The following is a 15330-nucleotide window of genomic DNA, read 5'->3' as shown; positions in this document are numbered from 1 at the left end:
CTTCCCGTGGTATCATTACTGAGGGGGAAAAATGACGCGTGCCCGATTCTATAAATCATGAATGAGGGAAGAAAAAGAAAAAAAAACTACTCCAGCATTTTCGTACGTTGTAGAAACATGGTCCCCTTTGCGCCGAGTACCCATTCTCAGCTATGTAGCTGATTATCATAAGTCGTCCTAATAAACAGAAAACAGATAAATTCATTCATGTACTAGTCGTTCCATACTGCAAAAAAGTAGGGCGAGAATACGGTCGTTGAACCCCAACTCTGGCAAACAATCATGACGAGGCAAGACTTTGTGCTACAACGGCTTGCAGGCCCTCGAGGAGAGCTGCCTCTGCGGCATTGTCGTCTTGCTCCTGGTTTGTCGGTCCGTCTGGCTTTGGTGCCGCCTGGGGCGGAGACGCCTGAGGAAGAGAAGGCGTCTGCGGAGTTGGAGGTGCTGGTGAAGGCGTCGGGACAGGCGGCGTTTGCTTGACGGGTTGAGCTGCTTGCGGTGGCTGCACCGGTGTAGCTGAGGCCGTGGGTTGAGGCGGCGCCGTAGCTGCAGCCGTAGCCGGCGTGCTTGCGTTGGTAGATGTTGTTGCTGCTGGAGGATGATGTTGCTGCTGCTGGGCTGCAGCTGTGTTTGTTTGCGCTTGTGCGTTTGGTGCCGCCTGTGGTGTAGGAGGTGTACGTGTTGGCTGCTGAGCTTGATGTTGCTGCGTTGGCTGGGCTTGTTGCGCCTGTGGCTGCGGTTGTGTGTGTTGCGGCGTCGGCTGAGGATGAGGCTGTCTCTGCTGCTGCTGTTGATGTTGATGTTGAAGTTGCTGCTGATGCTGTGGCTGGCCTTGCGGTCGAGGAACCTGCGGTGGCAGCTGCGCTTGAGGACGAGCATGTGCCTGAGCTTGAGCTTGAGCAACAGAGTGCAACAATTGCTGCGAGTTAGTCTGGACACCTGGGCGAATTTGAGATGCCGGTGTCACCAGCGGCCGAGGCATCGTCGTTGCATGGCCTGCTTGTCCTGCTCCATGACCTTGATGCCCGACATGATGCTGCGCAGGGGCCGAAGCCGCGTGAGCTTGAGCTGCCTGCGCCGGCGTCACGACTCCCGATCCAACAGCACTGGCAGGGCTGGCTGAAGTCCGACCATGAGGAGGATGTTGCAGACCGCCTGCCAGAGCCATGATCCCTTGGAGTTTGGCCTGGTCTTCCTCCGAGTTCAGCCTGGCTCTCTCCTCGGCCTCCTTCCTCGCAGCTTGCGTTGGTGCTCGGGTCTTGAGCTCGCCCGTCACAGCTTGGAGGTAATACGGCATCTCAGAATTAGTCTTCAAGAAGAAGAGCTTGAGATTCCTGGCTTTATCTTTGAGCTGCACCTGCGTTCTGTCCTTGAGTATATCTGATATTGTGCCATTCTGACCAAACAGCGTCAAGATCTGGCTCCAATGCGGTCCCTTGACCATGTCGAGGCCAGCCATGAGCGCCTTCTCTTCTTCCTGAGTCCAAGGTCGACGAGTTGAGTGAAGTCCCTCCCTTCTAGTGTGAGCAGAGGACTTCGAGAGGGCAGCTTGCCGCGCCTTGTCGTACAGTATCGCACTAGGGAACGTCTGGTTGGGCGGCAGGTTTTCACCAGGAGCTGGCGGTTGTTGCGGCTCTGGGGGTGGTTGTGTATAGGTGTAGTATGGATGTTGCGCTTGATGGTGTTGCAGTTGCGTAAGGTAGGGTAATTGAGCGGCCATGCTCTCGGCTGTGAAACTGCATTAGAAGGTTGATGCGGACGCGATATTGAGCGACAAACTTACTGGTACTGGTAGGGACGGTGGGTTGGTAGGGAACGGGTGAGAGTCCGTGAAGCGTCGTCTTTACATAGTTTGATGTGCTCTCCGCAACAAGAGCCTCCAGCTCCTTGTAGTCCGTCATCAGATCAATCTTGCCGTTGGTATGTGCCGGAGCGGTTTCTGTCTTATTCTCAGCGTTTGAAGCTTGCGCTGCTGCCTCTCCGCCCGCTGCTGGGATCGCCTCGGGAGGCTCCTCTGACAATCCCGCCAAGGCATTCTGGACAAGGCCAGAAGCCGTCTTCTCGAAGAAGGAAGATAAATCGTCCAGATCCAAATCGGCCTCGCCAGACGCGTCCTCGATGACTTCTGGTTGCGGTTCGCCACTGCTGAGCTCTATCGTAACTCCTAATCTGCTACCCAAATCTGTCAATGATTTCAGTCGGTCGGCGGCGTATTCCAAGTAGCTTCTCAAAAGGTCTTCCGCGGGATGTTTATCTCGAAGTGCAGCTTCAATAGCCAGTTAGCCACCATCATCCATCAACGTAACCCCATCCCGTTGAAAACATACCTGGCTCCGACTGTTCCTTTACCTCCCCTTGCAAGGTCTCTTTCCTTGTTTGCACCGAAGACACAAAGCTTTGGTCCGCAGTCGTCAACTCCCCGCCACCGTGTTGTTCTTTCAACGCATCTTCAAGACCTTGTGTCAAAACCTCTCCAATAACCTCCTCCGATGGCTTTTCCGGCTCCTTCTCAACGAGAAATTCAATCGCTCTTTGAGTCTTGATGCCCAAATACAGTTCCGTCATTCCAGCAGGCAGGTCGGATAGCTGGCACTGGAACATTGCCAGAAAATTTTCGTCGGCTTCAGAGAGTGCTTTGGGCGTTCCATCAACCAACCATGAGCCCAACTGCGCAAGGTTTGCTAGTTCGATAAAGGTTCTGGAATCAAAATCTCGTAATTCAAGTTGATCGGCGGATAAGACTGGTCCTGTTGAGTACAGTTCGCGGACGTGCTCGAACGAGCCTTTTAGCTTGCGATATGATTGTTGGTGTTGTGATGCTGAGCCTCGAACTAGCTTGATGGTATCTTCGAACGGCGGTTGTACGAGAATAAGCAAGAGCGACAAGGCCTAGGCAATGCGCCGGTCAGTCAAGGATGTTTTTGGTCGCTTGGTAGTGCAACGACTTACGAGATTGCCTAGCGCATGGACATTGGCGTCGCGAATGTACTTTTGGGGATCTGATGCAAATGTCGCTAGAACAATAGGCGGCTCAGGCAGCGGTATAGCCGTGTCCAGTTCCATAGGATCAGATGCGGGTGGTTCTGGTAACGAATGGTTGCCACTCGTAAATTGATCGACTAGATCGCCAACATTTGACAGCGCATTCTGTACCAATAGTGCCAACCCATCCTCAAGTGAAGCTTCTTCCGTTTCAGTCTCCGTCTTTGCTCGTTTGGCCTCTGGTGCCGCGGTAGTGGTGCTGACATCTTCGAATGGTCGTTTCGAGGCGAGCTCTGGCGGCAGTGCAAAGTCGAGGCCCTCCAAGCCAGTCGGGTCGTTTTCTTGTTTTATATCTGCAGAAAACTTCATTAGTAACACTGTACCCGGATACAATTCCATTCACAATGACGTCGTCGCATCCAGGGCCCCGCGCGCCATTTGCGACAGTCAGTTGTCCTGGTGGCGGGACCGATGTCCATCTGTCGGAGCAAGGCAAAAGACATACCTGTCGCGGCAGGAACGGCACTGGCCGCAGCTAACGCCGACTCGGCCATGATGCCAATTGTGTCGATTGCAGCAGCGAGGAATGCATGCGACGTGGTGTGCCAGCGAAAATTGGGTGCAAGATGGCAAAAGTCGAGTTCGTTGCAGCTCTTTTCGATGGCGGGCTACTACTGACTGAGGCGGCGCGGCAATGGGTTCAATGATGGCGGGCGGTCGGAGAAAATTTGCTGAGTCAGTCACTCGATTGCCCTTATATCGTGCCCCAAAATTCTGCCGGACTAGATACACAACCGACACAGCATTTGAGCAAAATTTATTCGTCGCCACCAAATTTCAAAATTGGCTGTTTTCGTACATGCACGAGAGGGAAATGCCTCTGCACAGACTATGCCGGTACAAAAGACGGCGTATTCTTGATTGTGATTGTAGATGCGTCCGTACTACAGTATCTCTCGCTCCATGTATCTTCCATTCCCAGTTCCGTATCCCCCATCCTCGACCTCATGGACAAAGCCGGCGGCGGCATGGTACTAGTTGTCATGGGTGGCTGGGCAAGTGAACTTAGTCATCATCACTGTTCAGAAGACGCTCCAGTATCCACCTTGGTGATTCGCAGTACAAGTTCGAACAAAGAGCGCTCCTGTTGGATTCCATTCACAGTGACGACTCTTGATTCCCACGGTCAAATTCCAGAGCATGATGAGCACGTCACCTGTGAGAACTCAAACACATAATGCTAAGTCGCCAATTCGTGAAATTTGTCTATCTGTAATATTGCATACATCAACCCCAATTCATCCATCCATTCATCATGTATGTTACATTCACACCAGTCCACAAAAGTTGTATATGAACAAGAAAATAAGACATATGTACCAAGAATGCAGTGGCCACAGCGCTTGCCAGCAGGTAAGCTGTGCCCTCTAAAAGGCAGCAAAACAATTGCATCGTGAGCTGGGTATCCGGGAAGTCGTCTACAACCTTCACAAACTCTCCGAAGCAAAAGTCACTCCTGGTTACAGCACCAGAGCGAAGAGCAACACAACAGCCGCAATGCTGACTCCGGCGGCGGCAACTTGCCTGTCGTGGGTAGCCGCATTGTCCTCGTCCTTCTTGCCGCTACCATTGCCATTGCTGCTACCGCTGCCACCCTTGCTGTTGTCGGTAGGTTTAGGCTTATCTGATGGGTCGGCAGTGGCACTGGCTTGACTGGTAAAGGTGCCCGTCAAGGTCTCACCAACCGTTGGCAACTGTACATTTCCATTCACTTGCCACCATCCACCTGCAGTTGACGTCGGACAAGCCCGGGTCGACACCTTTTTGGGATCATAGTCCTTCTTCATCACACCGGTGGGATGGATACTCGCCCATTTAGTCTTGAGGTTGTTAAAGTCGGGACTAATTGGGGTCGGTTTGCCTTTGCGAGTGAAGCCGTCAACAACGTCTTGGCCCTGTTGGGAAGCGTCGACCTTAGGTCCATAGGAAATCAAGCCGTAGTTGTTCTGTTCCTGAATCCACTCGTAGACAATAGCACCGCTCCAGTCGTTAATCATTGGCTTGCTAAAGATGGCGTCTTGGTCATCCCATAACCGGGGACCGGGAACGTTGCAACCTGTTTCACTAAAAAAGATTGGCACGGGGAAATTTTTGGCATACTCTTGTAGCTTGTCGTAGCTGGATGTTTCGAATGTGCTAGGGTCGCACCAGGAGTAGGAGTTGAGGGCGAAGAAGTCGACAATCTCGGACGAATTACCACCGCACGTGAGGTAGTCCTGTAGCATAGGGCGAAGCTGCACGATATCCGCGGCGGAGTACCCAATTGGGATAGTACGGTAGCCTTTTCTGTCCCGGTAGACCTTCATGTCGCGAGCAGCGGCCTTGAGAAAAGGAGCGGCTGGGGAATCGTCCTTTTTGGCAATGTTTTCGTTGCCAACAAAGAATCCCAACACGTTGTCGTAACTGTGGAAGGCGTCCATGACTTCAGAGTACCTTTCATACTGAGTCGAGTTCCAGTAAAGTCCTTTCTGCGTAACTGTTAAACATGGATGGAGGAGGGACTATGCGTAGGTCCCAATTTGAAAGTATGCTTACAGCCTCAATGTACGTGTCAAAGGTATCCATATCAACAAGGAGATAAATTCCTGCATCATCCAAAGCCTTCATGCACCCATCGTGCTTAGCTTTGGCATCAACGTGATAGACTCGGATTGTATTGACACCCAATTCTTTCATGAGAGAAAAGTCCCGTTTACATTGTTCAGTGTCAACGAGGGGATCATCGGGGACAAGTTGATAGGCAACGCCTATTTATTGTTAGAACAACACTTGGTTAGAGAGTGTCCCCGAACCGCTCGGCTTACCTTTTACAAAGAATTGTGTTCCATTCTTGTTAAAAAACTTGTTTCCGTAGGCCTCCACGGCATCAAGAGCAGCAACAGAAGCAACCAAGCCGAACAATGCCGTGCAGACGGTAGTGAGCTTCATCGTAACCTGTGGTTAAAAGGGGAGGTTTTCCCAGTCGGGTAACCTGCTCTATTTCAAACAGAACCGCACAAGGACCGAAAATTGGTTCGAGTCAAAGCAAAGCATAGATAGAACGTCCGACTCAAAATTTCCCTGGATTATTACCAGAGAAGACAAAGCCCAAAATGTCTCAGCAGCAAGTCCCAAGAATCCCCAAGTGGTAAGCGAAATCCGAAACGGATGAGCGACGGTAGTGTAATCCGTATTGCGTCCAAAAGCACACAAAATGCCACGGTGAGACAAGTACTCGGCAAGGTTGCGCGAAATTGCAAAACGAAGAGTGGACAAAAGTCGAACCAACGGGTTACCCGGAGAAACGAACGACGGGTAACTGCGATCACGACGACCTGGAAAGAGCTGGGGCAGTTCTGATCAAAGATCGCAATCGCGACCAACTCGTGTTGGACATGACTACCGCTAAATAGTAATCGCCGGGATCCATGGTCGCTGCTGACTCTGCTGGCCGTTGGCTCAAATCTGTTACCGTTGGACCTAGATGACGGGGCAGGGGGGCCATGAATCAATCCATGATGATGAAAGAATCCACAGTTTTCGAGCCACGAGGAGCAATTCAGTGGGCCAAAGTCGTTAGCTAGTGAACTTCAGAATGTGCTAAAAACACCCTAGAAGCTTTTTTTCCGTCTCATGGCGCTTTCATTTGGACTGGTAACGTGCTGACCCATGTAAGTCTGGTTAGGCGCATTGGTGGATGAACAGAAGACCAGGGGAAATTGAAGAAGGTCCATGTCTGGTCCATGTCTGGTTGATGCCAGCCTGGGGTTCGGCCATGGTCTATTTGGGCTTGCCACCTTCCCCAAGAAAATGGATACGGTAATAGAGCTACGCACCCAGTGACGAGATGACGAAATACGCTGCATATGAAACAAAGACAAAAATCTTGATTTGAGAATGCTGCATCGTCGACCTGCTTTTAACTTGTTCCCTCGCATTGGCTCTGCCACATGCCTTCTTGCAAAGGCACTCTCTCAACCTACCTTCCATCATAGCTGGAGTCTCAATGCAATGGCCAGTCTGGTCATAACATTTGAATGAACATTGAGCTCTGGTCGAGTCTGGTTCCTTCCACAACAAGCGCCTGGCCCTGAAATTAATTTCGGAAGGAGCTAGGCGATATCAAGGCAACGCTAAGGCAAGCAACCCGTATTCTCCTGAGTCCTGACCCAAACCTGCCTACCTAGGTACCTCGTACTTTATTGCATTCATCAATTTGATGTTCAGACACATCCATGTATATTGCCTTGTTTGGTGCCATCACAATACGAGGCGGGCTAACAGGCCCGATATGACGACAAGTACTCTAGTGCTCTGTATAATACAGCCTAAAGTGTCGAGGTGAGCTCTTCTAACCTTTTGGCCAATTCATGAATGGATGCCACGAAGAGCTTCTCCAGGTTTCCTGCTAGGCACTCATTCGACATTGAAGGGCCATTGAAGAGGCAAGAGAATCGCTCAATGGCGTTGCACCCGCACCTCCATGTTCAACCAGATCCTTGTCATGCCCAATCACGCACGTCACAACTCACCAGTCCTCGTCCTAATGTTTCATCTGGAGCTTGGAGTCCGCGCCTTGCCAAACAACATTGATTGAACAGCTTGAGACTATCATTCACTTCAATTGCTCAATGCTGATACAGTATTCTTCTCAGCACAGATCTTGTTACGAATACGACTCAACCATCAGAGTGATTTCAACTGAGTCTTACACACCACGTAGTAATATTGTCTCATATATTCTACAACCATAATACGAGCCAGTATACGACGCAGCCGGTACCTCGAGTGATCGCCGTTTACACGACGGATTGCCGTTTTTTGCAGCTTCTTCAGAGACTGATACAACACGATTCTGCCAAAGTAGTCTGTCACAAGTGTCAGTCTTTCGTACACTGTTACACGGTATAACCAACCGATATTCACTTACAGGCTTGTCCAACAATCACCCATGTGTCGTTTTCAGCCTTTCGGATAACAAACGGGCAACCACATCCGTCAAAGAAGCAGATCGCATCTCCTACCCGGGCCTCAGCTGGGATTAGGCCAATAGCTCCTCTGGATGAGAAAAACATTCTTCGTCCAATGGCTAACGGACGAAAATATGCAAAGTATTCGTCCTCTTGGCCAAGAATAGAAGAGAACGGACTGTCATCTGATGGCAGAAGCCGCTTGACTTTCTTCAGTACGGGGTCATGATCTATAGTGTCGTCATCCCATCGCTTGAAGCGAACCCCATCGCGGTCACCACCTAGTCGGTATCTGTCCACGTCCGTGTTACGCAGGACTTGCCACTTCCAGTTACTTTCGTTGAAAGGAATATCAAACATGGATATGCATTCGTCCCTTCCATCCCAGTTGCCCTGGGCTTCCCAGCTTTCAAATAAGGCGTCTCTGCGAGTCTCGTAGAACTCCCGCCACTGCTCTGATATTGTGCGTATATTCTCATTAGACGATTCTGGGGAGATGTAATCATCTTTGCTAATGTCTTGAACCTCGTCAAAGATGACACCTTCAATGTCAAGTCTCTCTTGATCAGAAATGTAAACAAAATTGGCCACGTCATCTGGTTCATCTCCCCATTGGTCAGGGCTCTTGTTGTAACCAAAATCTGTTTCTGTCAACAGAGGCTTGGAAGCTACTTCCAAGTCCGGGACCCATGATGGCAAACCATTTGACCGGGAAGGATTCTGACAGCCTGACAAAAAGTCCGTCTTGCTTCTCAAGAGACTCAGTGTCGTTTCTTTATACACCTTGAGCTTATCTTTGTGGTAATCCGCTTGAATATCAGTTTCATCAGGGTTTATCAGTGGCAACATGGCAAACACCTTGTCTCTTGGATCGGTGGCCTGGCAATCTCTCCATTTCAGTGCCAGAGAATGAAGCTCGCCGTACGTTTGCCCTCCCCGGCGGCCCATCTCTTCGCGGAGCTCATACAATCCCAACGCTTTTTGAAAGCAGGAACCGTACGAGTCTTGGTCTCGCAACCCGTCGATTTGCAAAGTCGGCAAATGATACTCATCAGCCAGGTACGTCAGAATGTCTGCCGTGCGCATAAGATCTTTCCAGTTGCACGTCTCAACACCACAATGGAAAGCCACGTCCTCCGGAAGCGCTATTTCCTGCCTGATCCAAATTCGAGAGAACCAAGGGCGCTGGTAGAAGCTAACAAGCGCAGTATAATTCTCCAGTTTCTCCTCGTCCGACAACACAGTGGTGTCGTGCACCGGAAGCTTCTTCATTCGCCGACCCGGCCCGTCTGGTCGATGAGTCTGTCCAGCCTTCTTCGGTATGTAGTTCCAAGATTCCATGTCGTCCGGGTTTGAGGGAAGATATGCCAAGTCCTTGATGAGGTTCATAGCCTGCGAGCTATTATCCCTCTCTTCTCCCAGCCAAACATGCACCATTCGGGCCACCCTGTACAGCCGCGTCATGAGACCAACTTGGCTGTTTCTCTCAGCAACATCCTTTTGGTTGACGCATATGGCATCAACCCACCAGTAAGTCTCGTTCTTTCTGTCTCGTTTATTGAAGGGATCTTCAGGTGGTTCAATGACATTGCGAAAGTGCCGCAGGGCCGTGTGTAAAGATGGCGTGACAAGGAACGAATGTCCGTCTACAATAATGTGCTCCGTGAAAGATGCCGATCCCCAGCAATATGATAAGGGCGTAAAGCACTCAATTGGGCTTTTGTTGAACTTCCCAGCTCCATGATATTCGGGGGCATCGTCCAAGCTCGCTGTTATGAGTCTGCATGAGATAGCATCATCTCCGGAGCCGGATGTGTCCAAGGCTAGGAGTCGGATCTCAGAAGATGCCTCATCTAACGGCGAGTAGGTATATTGTGGCAAATTTTGAACATCTGCCAACGTAAGAGCAGTAGATGTTGTCGGCTGATTGACCTCTTGCGGTTCAGTATTCGCCGCCGGAGCTGTAGTTGGTGCTGTGGTCGTCGTGGACTGACCCGCCTGGACTGGTGGATTGGCAAATCGTTGCTGCAGCTCAGGCATTGTATATCCGCCTTGTTTGACATATTGGTCTGGCTTCGGGATGTTCAGGGCGTCAAGATGGTACATCTGATGAAGGAGGGTGACCGTCTCCATCAGCCCTTTAACTTGGTCTTCAAGTTCAAGGATGCGATGAGCAGCTCCACGTTGCGGGGGTGCCTTGTCCGACATTTTGTATGATGTTTCTTAGAGCTGTTTTTTGAAGTGCAATGAATCATTGTCCAAGAATTGAAGCTTATATCTTGAAAGAAATTGTTTTAAAATCGTCGTTATGTTCAGCCGGGAAAAGATATGCCCGTCTTACTACTAGGAACCCCTGTAATGAGGCTGAAGTTCTCAAGAGTTTTTATCCAAAATTCCACGCAGGACAGGAAACAAATTAGAACTCAATCCGCATGTCCTTATTCTATTGTTGCCTTGTTATCGAGTTGTGGTTTCTCAGCTGGGAACAATGTGGCTGCACAACCAGACTATCAGCCGCATACAACACTTATACACATGACGGTGGGGTAATCGCTTTCAAGCACAGGTGCAAAACTACAAGTTCAGTCGAGAAAGTGCTAGTGACAATTGAGCGCTGAAGTGACTTTTTAACAATCGTGCAGTGGTCATGTACCCAAGTGGTATCCGTCATGACAGCAAGCCAAGACGACTGCTTTGTGTACCCAAAGAATGGTACCGCATACAACTGACAGGATGCGGCCGTTTAGGTTCCAAGGTTGTTAAACTAACACGAACATAGTTGTACGCCTTCATGTCTAGCTAGATGTCGCCTGAGCTTCAAAGGTTCAGCCTACCTCTGGGTCATTGTCATTGAGCTCTCAACCTCGGTTCCTGAAATCACCTGCTTACACAAGCTACTAGCCCTCAATATCAGATAATTGCTACACAAGGCAGGATATGTCTATTAAATTCCCTCCTCCCGCATGTCTAACAACAGGTAGTTTGGCCTAGAAATATCCCTCGTGTCCTATTTCTATCATGACAGCTCTCATCCTACTTCACCATCCAACCCAAGCATACATCATACATATACATTATCTACATAACAGCGTCCAGCGCCAGTAAATCTACCTCGTCTTCAACTCATCCTTTAGCCCCTGTCTCCCAATAAACGTCTTCATCCCTCTATCCACACCGGCCACCAACCTCGCCAGCACCTGCATCCCGGCCGGCAACACATTATACCAATCCACCCACCGCGCATAAAGCGGCATTGCGACCGTCGCGCCTCTGCCATTATCAATAGCGGCAATAATCTCCTTTGCCACATCAACGGGCTCCACGACGGGCGCAAAGAACGTATTCGGCGTTTGGACCCCATAGAACAGCGGCGTGCTCAACTGCCCAGGCGTGATGAGAACGGTCCGAATCTCTGGGTGTGTCTCGCGCAGCTCAGCTGTTAGAGAGCGGTGCAGAGCAGTCAGACCGGCTTTGGCGGCGGCGTAGTCTGTCAGTTGAGCGGCGCCAAGGTGTCCGATGACAGAGGAGATGTTGACGACGGTGCCGCCGGTGCCGCCGCGGATAATGGCCGGGAGGAACGTCTTGAGGCAGTAGAACGGGCCGAGGAGGTTGGTGGACAGGCTGGTGTCGATTTCGTCCAATGTCAAGTTGAGGAGGGACTTGCCTATGACGACGGCAGCGTTGTTGATGAGGACGGTGGGTGTTCCGAGCTACCGAGTATCAGTTTCACGTCCGAATTTCATGTCCATCATGAAATAAACTCACATCTTTTTCAATCTCGCCCGCCACCTTCTTCACCTGCTCCTTATCACCAACATCACACTTGTAATACGTCACCCCCCGCGCCTCCTCATTCTCCATGTCATTCACATCCAGCACGGCCACGCTCGCACCCCTCATGCCATACACCTCAGCGACCAGCATGCCCAGGCCGCTGGCACCGCCCGTAATCACAATAACCTCCTCGCTGAGATCAACCTCCCTGGGCAGCCCGTACGCAATGCGCTGGTTGACCACGCCCGCCACCCAGCAAAGCGTGATGAAGGTCGCCCAGACTATGGACACAATCATGCGGGGGGCATCCCACCGGACGGTCTGCGCCCGGAAGCACAGCGGGATGATCCAGCATACAAAGGGGTGCAGGAAGGTCACGTTGAGGACCTTGACGAGGAGATCGATGGATAGAGGTGCGAACCAGGAGTCGCGCTGTGGTGGGCGGTAGCGACTTGAAGACATGGTGACGACAGAATGTGATGGGGAGGATAAAGACTGGTCGGTGCGTACGTAGCACCAGAGACTTTGGGGAGGAATTGAAAGTTGAAAAGAGAGATTGTTGAGAAGAAGAATGGGAAGAAGATGGGTTGAAGACGTGGACTGAATTGACTAGCTGTGAGGTTGAAACATTTTTGGAGGCATGTGAAGCACAAGCTGGACGCCAACGTACCCCCTGGTTTCTAGAGCTAGTCGTTAGCTGCAAGTTCTCGAGTTGACGAATGGGTCGACTTGAATGTCTGGTGGGACCCTGGTTTGAGGCGGCGGCTACCGAGCGTGGATCTCAGGGACCGCAGCCTTGTCGTGTTTGTGACTTTACGGATGAAAGGTCTGGCGTGAAGAGGTCAATGCTCAAGAGGTTTGATTTTGTTTTCGTGATGACCGTTTGACATGGGAGTAGTGTTGCTTGTTGAATGCCCGCACAGCTTTGAGCCAGTTGGCTTGGTATCGTCCCATTGTGCAACTCCACATCGACATCAATGGATTGACGTAGCTCGCAATGAGTAACACAAGACTCGGACGGGTCAAAGATTCGCAACCCACAGCTTCCAAACATGACATCTTTACAAAACGTAAAAGCAAATCTCAGCAACCCAGTCCTCTTATAATACCGTGTAAACGTCATCACATCCCAATCCACAAACACATCAAGCACAAATTCATGAGAAGAATCCAGTATCCAATTATGAAGAGAGTCCAATATCGTACATGACCGCCCAATCCTACCATCCCCCTTTCCCATTCTCGTTCCCGTCCTCACTTCCACCCGTCTTAGCAAAATCGTCACCGCCCTTCTCGCCATAATTCCTCCTCGTCCTCTCATCCTCCCTCTCCTGCTCCTCCCACTTCCTCTCTCGCCTAATCGCTCCCTTCTTCCTGTCATGCCACGCGCTATCCCTCACAATACCCTCCCGCCTCCATCTCTTCGGCGGCTTCACCCCAAGAGCCGCCTTCCTCTCCCACACCTGCATCCCCCGCCTAAACCACCTCTCCTGTCTATCCTGCTCCTCCTGCGCGGACGGCGTCCATTTACTCTTGAGAATCCGCCGTATCGACTCCACAGACACTTCAAACTTGTCTGCCAGCGCCTCTGTAGTGTATGTGTCTGGAAACTGGGCGTTGAGCGCACGTATCCCCGCTAAAGCATCAGGGGATAACCGCTTGCGAGGCTGCCAGCCCTCGGGAAATTTCTCCTTCAAAGCAGCCTTTTGGCTCTTCCAATCGGGAGTCTTGGGCTTCAGGGCGTTCGGGTCGGATGTTTGATCGAGAGGCTTGAACTTGTTATGCTTATGTTTCGGCGTTGGTACCGCGGGCGAAGTATCGTTCGCACGAGCTTTCGTCGATTTCCATGGCAAAGGTTCACTGTCAGCCTTCCCATCGGTCATTCGGTTCCTTCGCGCGCGTTTCGCCCCAGCCACAGTTGGCCGTTCCGCTGCATCCGCGACAGCATCTTTGTCAGAGACGGTCGCGTTTTCAGGTGCGACTGCCGACCTCGTAGCTTCCTGTCTCCAGCCCGATGAAGCCGTGAATCCCCGACTATATCTCGCGGGAGACGGGAGTGCCGACGCTGCACGCCATGGTCGAGCTGTCCTGGTCGAGATTTGTAGGCTGTGAACTTGTGCCAAGCCCTGGATGAAAGTTCTCCAGGGTGCTGCACGACATTGGCAATGCATTTTGTGCTGGAGGGCGTCTAGGAGCCGTGCAGCTCGCCGCGTTGATTCCCCCTTTGTATGTTTAATGTTCGATGATGAAAAAGAAAAGTTGGCGGATAGGGACTAATAATTTGGATGACGGGGCAGGCGAATGGGTGGCAGGGGTCTTGGTGGGTCCGCATCATCAATACAGGAGCAGACGGACAGGAGTCGTCAACGGTGCATTTCAAGTCTGCCATCACGCCTGAGGCTCTCAGATCCTTGCCAACAACAAGTATAGCAAACTAAACATTTTAAACTGCTCCAAATGCATGCAAGCGGGAGCGTACATGCCGTAAAATCCAAAATAGACATGTATTGAATTCTGGTCATACGACCCTATATTATACAACTCTAAGCATTCTATTCCCATGGCAATGTTTCGCCGGGTTCTAGAGCAAAGGTAACGAGAAATCAAATATATTAAACCTCCAATGCAGTATGCAATTCCTGTTCCATGATCCCAGAGCTTGAGCTCAGCAAAAAAAATAAAAACGCCAAGTTTTGATTGCACCTATAGCCGCAACGCCTTGAATACGCCTATGCTTTAATTTGAATTTTCGGTCTCTTGGGTCCTTGAGGAAACCAGAGGTTGGGTATTTATGCATCGTGCATCAGCTCGACTGGAGGGCGAGCCGTATGCGCCATAATGGGTCGGCAGTCGTCCATGGGGCTCATAGCCTCAGGTTCCTCGGTCATGTCCTCAACGAACACTGCGGGCAAGTCTGGGCTGCACCCGTTCTCTTGGGGATGGTAGATGAGGGTCGAGCTACGACTCCTAGTGCGTCCCCCAGAAATAGATCCGTCCGCAGGGCTAATGGGAGACTCCATTCCAGGACGAGTGTTGTGCAGCTTGGAGAGGGCTTCCGCCAAGTCCTCAGCATGAACCAGCTTGTTCGGGGCGTCCTCAAGACGAACCTCCCAGCCGTGAGGAGGGCTGGGTGGTGGTGAGATGAAGAACAGCTTGCCAGCGTCAGGGAGGGCTAAATGCTCGTCCTTGGCTTCGACATTTGTCTGCTGTCCAAAGTAGACTCGGCAGCGATCGCCAATGATGGCTTCTCCATCCCAGACCCCACGGACGGCGATGGCGGCATCGATATCGAAGAAGGAGATGACAATGCGACGGAAAGACTTGAGCGGCGCAAAGGCATGGATAGGCGCCGTCATGGCAATCAGTCCCCGGATTCGCTCCAAGTTGTCTGGTCGGAAGATGTCTGTGTTGTTCAGGCCGGTAAAGAGGAGAGTGTTCGATGGCGGTGTGGGTTGCGTCAAGGGTGGCAAGTTGGAGAGGTCAAGAGTAAGGCCAGACTTGCGCGAAGCCGACGAAGATGACCGCGAAGGGCGAGGAGAGAGCTCCATGATGTGCGTAGCTGTGG

General features: G+C 51.2%; 6 protein-coding genes across 6 annotated transcripts; all 6 read right to left on the bottom strand.

The window, feature by feature from the left end:
- Positions 1-280: 280 nt before the first annotated feature.
- VFPPC_02021 (MYB DNA binding protein (Tbf1)) lies at positions 281-3536 on the bottom strand (the record flags this gene model as incomplete). The annotated part of the gene is made up of 5 exons (XM_018281747.1): positions 281-1728; positions 1784-2266; positions 2328-2889; positions 2950-3335; positions 3488-3536. 5 exons carry the CDS (start codon positions 3534-3536, stop codon positions 281-283), a joined length of 2928 nt encoding a protein of 975 aa, XP_018138801.1.
- A 966-nt stretch (positions 3537-4502) lies between these two features.
- Positions 4503-5970, bottom strand: VFPPC_02020 (1,3-beta-glucanosyltransferase gel3; the record flags this gene model as incomplete). The annotated part of the gene is made up of 3 exons (XM_018281746.1): positions 4503-5510; positions 5578-5789; positions 5847-5970. The coding sequence occupies 3 exons, from the start codon at positions 5968-5970 to the stop codon at positions 4503-4505; spliced, it is 1344 nt and encodes a 447-aa protein (XP_018138800.1).
- Positions 5971-7707: 1737 nt separating this feature from the next.
- VFPPC_02019 (HET domain-containing protein) lies at positions 7708-10199 on the bottom strand (the record flags this gene model as incomplete). The annotated part of the gene is made up of 2 exons (XM_022428258.1): positions 7708-7889; positions 7952-10199. The coding sequence occupies 2 exons, from the start codon at positions 10197-10199 to the stop codon at positions 7708-7710; spliced, it is 2430 nt and encodes an 809-aa protein (XP_022284107.1).
- An 899-nt stretch (positions 10200-11098) lies between these two features.
- Positions 11099-12227, bottom strand: VFPPC_02018 (epidermal retinal dehydrogenase 2; the record flags this gene model as incomplete). Its single annotated transcript, XM_018281744.1, has 2 exons — positions 11099-11701; positions 11757-12227. The coding sequence occupies 2 exons, from the start codon at positions 12225-12227 to the stop codon at positions 11099-11101; spliced, it is 1074 nt and encodes a 357-aa protein (XP_018138798.1).
- A 758-nt stretch (positions 12228-12985) lies between these two features.
- Positions 12986-13936, bottom strand: VFPPC_02017 (mitochondrion organization and biogenesis protein; the record flags this gene model as incomplete). The annotated part of the gene is made up of 1 exon (XM_018281743.1): positions 12986-13936. The coding sequence occupies one exon, from the start codon at positions 13934-13936 to the stop codon at positions 12986-12988; it is 951 nt and encodes a 316-aa protein (XP_018138797.1).
- A 618-nt stretch (positions 13937-14554) lies between these two features.
- On the bottom strand, positions 14555-15313 carry VFPPC_16689 (calcipressin; the record flags this gene model as incomplete). Its single annotated transcript, XM_018294442.1, has 1 exon — positions 14555-15313. The coding sequence occupies one exon, from the start codon at positions 15311-15313 to the stop codon at positions 14555-14557; it is 759 nt and encodes a 252-aa protein (XP_018138796.1).
- Between the last annotated feature and the right edge of the window lie 17 nt (positions 15314-15330).

This window comes from Pochonia chlamydosporia, chromosome 1 (assembly GCF_001653235.2).
Source record: "Pochonia chlamydosporia 170 chromosome 1, whole genome shotgun sequence".
Classification (NCBI taxonomy): Eukaryota; Fungi; Ascomycota; class Sordariomycetes; order Hypocreales; family Clavicipitaceae; genus Pochonia; species Pochonia chlamydosporia.
This window is presented reverse-complemented; position numbering and strand designations above follow the sequence as displayed.